This window comes from Lynx rufus, unplaced genomic scaffold, assembly GCF_022079265.1.
Source record: "Lynx rufus isolate CCGP_SWC_20201006 ecotype Redwood Valley unplaced genomic scaffold, mLynRuf1.p SCAF_22, whole genome shotgun sequence".
NCBI lineage: Eukaryota > Metazoa > Chordata > Mammalia > Carnivora > Felidae > Lynx > Lynx rufus.
Genome location: NW_025814837.1, coordinates 16,799,136 through 16,807,731, shown reverse-complemented (window position 1 = coordinate 16,807,731; position 8,596 = coordinate 16,799,136). Strand labels below are relative to the sequence as shown.

General features: G+C 41.1%; 1 protein-coding gene across 1 annotated transcript in view; it reads left to right on the top strand.

Moving 5' to 3' along the window:
- Positions 1 to 1,757: 1,757 nt before the first annotated feature.
- Positions 1,758 to 8,596, top strand: part of IMPACT (impact RWD domain protein) — a 36,478-nt gene continuing 29,639 nt past the window's right edge. The window contains exons 1-4 of the mRNA XM_047087026.1: positions 1,758 to 1,852; positions 2,929 to 3,057; positions 4,029 to 4,081; positions 5,935 to 5,997. Of these exons, the coding sequence (XP_046942982.1) occupies positions 1,817 to 1,852; positions 2,929 to 3,057; positions 4,029 to 4,081; positions 5,935 to 5,997 (281 nt within the window). The 5' untranslated portion in view covers positions 1,758 to 1,816. The remainder of the gene's footprint in view (positions 1,853 to 2,928; positions 3,058 to 4,028; positions 4,082 to 5,934; positions 5,998 to 8,596) is intronic.

Below are 8,596 nucleotides of genomic sequence, written 5' to 3'. Positions count from 1 at the left end.
CACACTGTCCAAACCAAATAGAGGGAGGAAATGTGATCGACATTACTGAGGGCTAAAGCCCTCCAAGCACTCTCTTGGAACCAAAATGAATGCACTGCTGCAAACTTATGGAGACAATCAGAAAGCCACATGCAAGCCATGTGACAAGAGGAGGTTAACAGCTATGATGTCAGAGGCAATGAACTGCATGAAATTTCTTACACGGGCCACAATTTTTCTGCCAGTATTTTTCTCACCATCTGAAACAACTACCCTCCCCTTCTTCAATTAGCTAACCTCTACCTGTTCTTCTATAAGTCAGTGCAAGCATTCTCTGGAACAAGAAGCCCAGTAAAATTTGGATGGGCGGGGATATCTGGGTGACTCAGTTGGTTAAGTCTCCCACTTTGACTCAGGTCATGGTCTCGCAGTTTGTGGGTTCCAGCCCTGGGTTGGGCTCTGTGCTGACAGCTCAGAGTCTGAAGCCTGCCTGGGATTCTGTGTCTCCCACTCTCTCTCTCTGACTCCTGACAACCCCCTTCCCCTCCCCCCCCCCCCCCCCCCCGCACTTGAGCTCTCTCTCTTAAAAAACACATTGGTTGGACGGCCTTTTTTGGTGCTACTAACACAACAGGACACAATTCTAGTCCATTTTAATCTTAATTACTTTTGTTGCTCCCCCTCTTAGCTCCTTAAAGGCAATGCATTATGTCTGAAAATGCATCTGTAAAGCTTAGCACAAGAGCCTAATAAATATCTGAATTAATAAATCCACAAGGCTCAGTAAGATCCTCTCAAAGTAATTTAAGCAGACTTCTTTACAAGTACTTAAGTGGTGCACTCTTAGATAAGTTTTATGGGGTAATTAAAACACGCCCATAATTAAGACAAAAGAGAGGAAGGATGTCATATTTTGAGGTTTTGTCTGTGCGTGTGAAGAAAGTGAAGAGGGGACAAAATCCCAGTTGAATAAGATATTATGTGCCTTGATTACGATAGCCATATAATTCACAACCAATGTATTGCAAAGTAGGTGTTGGAGGGGTGGGGTGGAGTGGAGACTAACTGAAGCAAATTGATGCAAATGTTTTGGGTAATGAAACAATGACCATTACATTGGCTGGCATAACTAGTGTCTTGTACAAAAGGAGCTTTTAGGCAAAATGTCCAAGAACGCCAAAACAACCACCAACCAACCAACCAAACCCCAAAAAGCTATCACAATACAACAGTTGGGTGGTAAGTTTTCCTGCACGCTTTCGAAATGCCGCCTGCTCTCTCCTCGCTTGTTTTTGGAAAATCAAACACATCCTTGCCCAGATTAAACAAAATACCTTAAAACACGTTTTTAAAAATCCAGAAAACAAAACAAAACAAAACAACCCCTGCCTGGAAATGCAAAGACGAGTCTGGGCTGTAGACTGCGGTCGAATTCCTCCTTGGGCCGTGGCGGTAAGCCCGACGCCCCAACGTTTCCCGGGGACTCCGGGGTATACCGCGGCCGCAGTGGGCGACCTGAAGCCCCCAGCCCCGGCGTTTCCAGGACACGGAGCCCAGAAGCCCTCCAGCCGTCTCTCTAGCGGGACAGCTTCCCCGGGCGCCGCTAAGGGGCAGAAAGAAGGCGGGCACAGGGCCAGGGAGAGGAACCTCGGGTGCGGAGAGCCCCTCACATCACCTGGCCCACAACCCGGAAGCAGATGCGGGCTGCGCGGCGCGCCCCGGGTTGCGGTTCCGGGTCGGCCTCGCTGCAGCCGGTCCTCCGCTCGCCGCCGCAGCGCCCCGCCCCCGCACTCCGGACCTGGGCCGGCGGCGGCCGCCTGGCTGCTCCCGGGGCCACATGGCTGAGGGGGACGCAGGGAGCGACCAGAGGCAGGTGAGGGCCCGCCGGGGCGCCGACCTCCAGGCTCGGCTCGGCCTCGCCTCGCCGTCCCGGGCCTCCTCCGCCGAGAGGCCCTCTGCCCGGGGCCGCCCCCATTCCCGCCGGCACCGTCCGGGCCTCCAGGCGCGCCATTTGCTGCACCGCGTTCCATTTTCTTGGCGCCCGTTCTCCGCCGATCGCCCTCCGGCCAGCCGCTCCCGGGCGTCGGCGGGCTCGGCCTGCCTCCGACGGTGTCGTCGTCAACCATCAGCACGCGACGGAGCAGCTCCGGGCCGGCGACAGAAATCCGGGTTCTGCTTTCTTCCCTGTCGCCGCCGGGTCACCTTGGACAAGCCACTTATCTCCAGTTTCTGCCTTTGCAAAATGGGCAATAATAACACAAACCCTGGAGTTCCTTGAGGGCCCGCTGGATCTTACTCCTCTTGATAGTGAGCTTTCCCTAGTGCGTGGCTCACGTGGGTACTCTTAAAAGCTTTTCCATCTGGGCTGTGAGGCCAAAATGAGATGCATACAAGGTTGCATACTTTGCTTCCCCTTTTCACCTTTAGATCCTGTTATTTTTCTTTTTTAACCCCAAACCAAAGAATAATTTCCGAAATGTTTTTAGGATACGATTACCAAAAAAAACCAATGAAACAACCACCCATACCTGTGCCTAAATCCAAAAGAAACAATGGAGATATTAAGTAGGAATATATGGCTAGTATATAGCAAGGATACTGGGGAGTGGGAGTGAGGATTACGTGGTACCTAAGAAAAGGTGAAGCAGAGGATGTGTGTTCATCTTCCCACTTGTAAATCATGCTGTAGGGTATTGTATATATCTTGGCTCACTAGTGGCCAAAAACCCAGTGATGTTGCAGCAAGGCTGGTCCTAGTCCTTGTCTGGCAACCACTTACAGAGTAGAACATGGTGACCTGCTGCTAAGACCTTTTGGCAGTGTTCCTTCAGGGATCCTTTATAAAGGCTAGTAATGTTAAATAAAAATACTTTATAAGAGGAAGGAAAATTCAGGCTTTTAGGGCATGTACATTCGTTGACTTTTTTTCCTCCCATCAACTTCTTACAGAATGAGGAAATTGAAGCAATGGCAGCTATCTATGGCGAGGAATGGTGTGTCATTGATGACTGTGCCAAAATATTTTGTATTAGAATTAGCGACGATATAGATGACCCCAAGTGGACACTTTGCTTGCAGGTATTTTTCCCTCCTTCTCTATAGCCATTTTCCAGTTACAACAGTGACTGTATGATTGACTAATACTGTATTCCTCTAAATGACTGTTGTGTGACTTCTGAATTTTCTGTTTTCTTGTTAGCTTTTGTTAACAATTGAGTATCTAAGCACCAGGGTAATGAAATCTCTGATCACTCAAGACATGCTTTAACTGATAGTCTCAATCTTTCCTATCCCAGTTATTTTAATTAGATATTCTTAATATACCTTTGACAGACTTGAGTTTCACTTCCTTTCATTGTTCTGTCCATTTAATAGGAGAGGGTTTAAACCTGGAAGGATGGCTAACCTTTAAGAGGAAGAATAGGTTAGTAATTTAAAAGCTTTATAAAACAGATACTTGTTTCTTTATTAACTGAGAATCATTGTGGTTAAGATAAAAAAATGACAAGATCAGTATAGCTTTCTGTATTAATGCTTATTCTTTGGTGACTGCCTGTATTTTCAACATAAAGGTTTTTGTCAGTGTTTGTTTTTATAACAATACTGATCTGGGAACAAAGGTGTATGGGTCTCTGTCAAGGGTTAGTTATTTAATGTGTTTACCAGTATTTAATAGGATTTTTTTTTTAATATTTCTTCAGAAAAATACCTGGAACATGCTATAGTGCCACCCTTTTCACTTGAGATTAGGGTTTAATGCCCCATTTCAGTTTTCCTTTCATCTTTGTCTTCCCCACTCTTATTTCCTAACTTTCATTGCTTGTATACCTTCTCTGTAAATAATGTGCTCCTTAAAAATTGGCATTATCATTAACAACATACTTTAAGTATAAATATGAGGAGGCATTTCTCTCCTGAGATTGAACAAAATAACTGTTTTGATTTTAGTTTGGCAAGTAGGAAATTTGTCCAGTGACTAGCTTTATAAATATTGTTAATTTTGAGTCATGATGAAGTATAAACAGATTTATTTTTAAACTGCTTTACAGGTGATGCTACCAAATGAATACCCAGGTACAGCTCCACCTATTTATCAACTGAAGTAAGCTATATTTCTATGTTTATATTCTTACAAAAAGATTATACTTTTTAAAGATTATTTCTCTATATTGTGCTTTGTGTTTATATAAAATACCTTTCTTAGGAAAATACATATGGAAGTTAAGAACACCTTTTGGGGGCACCTGGGTGGTTCAGTTGGTTAAGCTTCTGACTCTTGATTTCGGCTCTGGTCATGATCCCACAGTTCGTGGGCTCAAGTCTCATGTTGGGCTCTGTGCTGGCAGCACAGAGCCTGCTTATGAGTCTCTCTCTCCCTCTCTCCCTCTCTCCCTCTCCCACTCCCCCTGCTCATGGTTGCATGCTCTATCTTTCACAATAAAGAAACTTTCTTTTTGGTAATGTTTATTCATTTTTGAGAGAGAGAGACAGAGTGTGAGCAAGGGAGGGGCAGAGAGAAAGGGAGACACAGAATCTGAAGCAGGCTCCTGGCCCTGAGCTGTCAGCACAGAGCCGGATGTGGGGCTCAAACCCACAAGCCTTGAGATTCTGACCTGAGCCAAAGTCTGTTGCTTAACCAACTGAGCCATCCAGGCACCCCTGTTTTAAAAGTTTATTTATTTGGGGGTGTCTGGGTGGCTCAGTTGGTTAAGCATCCGACTTTGGCTCAGGTCATGATCTCATGGTTCGTGGGTTTGAGCGCCGTGTCAGGCTCTGTGCTAACAGCTCAGATTGTGTATGTGTGTCTTTCTCTCTCTTTCTCTGCGCCTCCCCTGCTCACACTGTCTCTCTCTCAAAAATAAAAATACATAAACATTTTAAAAAAAATAAAAAAGTACTTGAAAAGAACACCTTTTGGACTTTGTATAGAGCATTTAAATAAAAAAATTTAAATTATATAAAAAACACATTGCAGAATGTATTTAGTATAAAAGAGAATCACAGTGTTCATAGGGATAAAATAGCTACTGAATTGTATTTAGAGATAGAGAGAGAAATCTTTCTCTTTAGACAAACTGGTGGTTTAGTTTCTCCTAATCTGGTTCTGCTGACCTAGCCATAGTTCCTTGGCATGCCTCTGCCTAAGACTGCTTGCCCTCTGGGAATTACCCATGCTTGGTGCTTCTGGTGCTTCTCCCTGACCCTTGTTGTGGAAGAACCATCTTCTTAGCAGCCTAAGCTTAATCTTAGTCATGACCTGTTGATTGCAAATGATCTTTGATCAGCTTTGTCCACTTGACCTCCTAAGATGTATAAACTTGTGTGAAGAGAATTCCATTAAATTGTCATTATTAAAATTTTTACCTACCAGTGGGATAATTTTTTGTATGTGTTTTAAAACAGAAATAAAATTTGATAATAATAATGGTTCTGTTAATTTTTATTTATTGAAAATGAGAGATATAATTTTAGAATGCCTATAAACATAAATGCCCTTTTCAGGAAAAGCTGATATATATTTTTGCAGTCACGTGGCAACCACTCTATTTGTTGAAGTTGTTTTTGAGACACTATTTAGAAAAAAAAAAAATTGGCAATTCCTAACAGTGTCGCAGATACTGCGAATCTGGAAATTTGGATTCTCGAACTTGTTCTGCCATTTACGTAAACCCGGACAGGTTCATGATATCCTATGAACTCACCTCTGTTTTTTAAACCATATTTTAATTGAATAATATTGGGATTGCCTTCATCAAGGTTTCCTGGGAGGACACAATAAGTTAATGCCAATGAAAGCATTTTGGAGCTGTATAGATTTGTACAATATAACATTTTAATGAAAGTAGGTAATTTTTAAAAGTTATCAAATAATTTGTAATTTAATCAGTAATTTCTGTTTGAAATATAAACACAATCCTTGAATAGTCTTCTTCATTGTGTTTTATTTAATCTTAGTGCTCCTTGGCTTAAAGGACAAGAACGTACAGATTTATCAAATAGCCTTGAGGAAATATATATGTAAGTAGCAAATGATTTTAAAAAAAATTCTACTTGTGATTTTATTGTGGGCTTTTGTTGCAACTGATACGTTAAGGCATTTTCTAAAGTTTTTGTTAAGCTGCCTTTCCCTTAACATAAAGGATGCATTTGAAGAGTCTTTGAAAGACTGGTTATATAATTTTATATATACACTTGATATGATTTCTACTTAGATAAAACAAAAACAAAAAACAGTAACGATTCAGAGCTAATAGCTGTAAAAATACCAGATTGTGAAAGTAAACCCAAAGATACAGTTCTTGTTTTAATACTTTCACAGGCTATGTTGAATGAAACTGGTTACAGCAGAATCTTGTATTAGGTCATAAAACTGAGAGTCTGTTGACACTGTATTCTTCACTGTTTCATTCATTCAAGAAATACTACAAGATAGGCACTGTACTAGGTCATAGGTACACATAGTAAAAACAAAAATGGTCTCTGTTTTCATGGCATTTAGAACTTAGTGATAGAGATATCACTCATGACATTGTAAAATGAAGGTAAAACTGCAGCTCTGATAAGTTCTGTAAAAGAAAGATATTAATGTGCAGTACTAAATGAATTTGAAACAAGATATAACCTAGTCAAGGATGGCTTGACTTCAGAGCTGAATTACTGAAGTGAAGATAACTAGCGAATGGCACAACATGTGCAAAGGCTCTGTGTCAAGGAGCTTGTCAAGACATAAAGTTGGTGGTATGAAGGGGGAAGAGAGAGGAGGGGAGAGGAGGGAGGATGCTGGGACAGTGACCTGGTGAGGTAGGCAGGGGAGGTCATGCACAGTCTTGGAGGCCATGTGAAGGATTGTTGTCTTTGTTGTTAAGACCCGTGGAAAGCAGAGGTTTTCAAGTGGTGTGATATCGTTGATAAGATTCTGACTTTGAAAACACCAATCTGTTTCTGTGTGGAGAGCTGATTGGAAGGGAGCAAGAATAGATACGTTAGGAGGTTAATGCAGTAGTCCAGGGAAGATGACTGTGATTTGGATTAATTTTAGTAAGATGTTAATTTTTAAAATAAACAATGTTTTAGAATCAGTTTTACTGTAATCCAGAAACTGGTAAGGATTGTCTTATATGTTCTAGGTGGCCACCCTTTTTGGTACAGTGTATCCCTGGGATCTCGGCCAGGTTCCTTTTCCTCCTAAAATATTTAATTAAAATGTGGTAAGTCTTTATGGAATTGCTTCTGTTCATTCCTTCCTGGAGAAGTATGGTCTTCCTTGAGTCCCAGGTTTACACTTGACCCTGGAAGTAACCAAGAACTGGATGTATCAAAGGATGACCCCATTTAGATATTCCTCAGCATATAAGTATTATTTATTTCCTCAATTAAATGTTTTCTGATAACTTTCTCTAACCTTACTGGTCATTCCAACTTTACGCCCCCAAGAAACTTGTTTCTGTAATCTTTTATTTATGTTTATTTACCATTTTATCTTCTCCCTTAGAGTAGAATAAATATACTGCAAATTTGTTCACCAGTGATGTTGTAATTATACATCTTGTGGTCATTTTTTTAGTTCTTATCTTACGTGACATCTGTAACTTATGCTGGTGTTGAAGTACCTCTTTCTTGAAAACCTTCCCATATTTGGATTCTATCATACTAGTGTTCGTAAGTTAGATTTTTCTCCTACCTGTCCACAATGTCATGTACTCAGAAATGGCTTCCCATCTGCCTTTTTTCTATCCAAAAGCCCCTCTTTTACTAAGAGATAGATCCCTTCCCATAGGACACAATTTGGTGTTCTCCCTAACTGGTTCAGTTGAGCTATTTGGGAATTAGGAAAGGTCAGAGATTATAAAGCAGTTTGTTCTAAAGATAGAATTGTGGTTTATAATGTCTTGCTTATTAAAAAGGGCTTGAATAATCCTAGTCCAATGGTATTGTTTTCACACAGGTGATGTGAGTAAAAATAAACACTCTTTTAAAAAGAGCACTCTTGGGGCGCCTGGGTGGCTCAGTCGGTTGAGTGGCCGACTTCGGCTCAGGTCATGATCTCGCGGTCCGTGTGTTCGAGCCCCGCGTCGGGCTCTGTGCTGATGGCTCAGAGCCTGGAGCCTGTTTCAGATTCTGTGTCTCCCTCTCTCTGACCCTCCCCCGTTCATGCTCTGTCTCTCTCTCTGTCCCAAAAATAAATAAACGTTGAAAAAAAAAAGACTAAAAAAAAAAAATAAATAAAAAATAAAACACTCTTAAAAAAGTTTTGTGACAGCCTTTAATATTTTTCCATAAATCCAGCAGGGGGCAGCAAATTGAAAAATATTATTAGTTTTGAAAATTAGTAAATGTATGAATATAGTTTTAATATTTATAGTTTCATTATATTCTAAATATTATATCACTATGAAGATTTTTACATTAACATCATTTTGTATGTAAAATGTGATTTTTGCCTAGACAAGAGGATGAGCCATGGTTTGTTTCCTCGTAGGTAGGAAAGCAGAAGTCAGAAAACTAACAGTTTTTCCCGTAAGAATTTATTGAGTATCTCCTATATGCTGGTACTTTGTTAGGAGTTTGGAATTTAAAAATGAAGATAAATGTGTATCAGTATGATATAATGATGTAA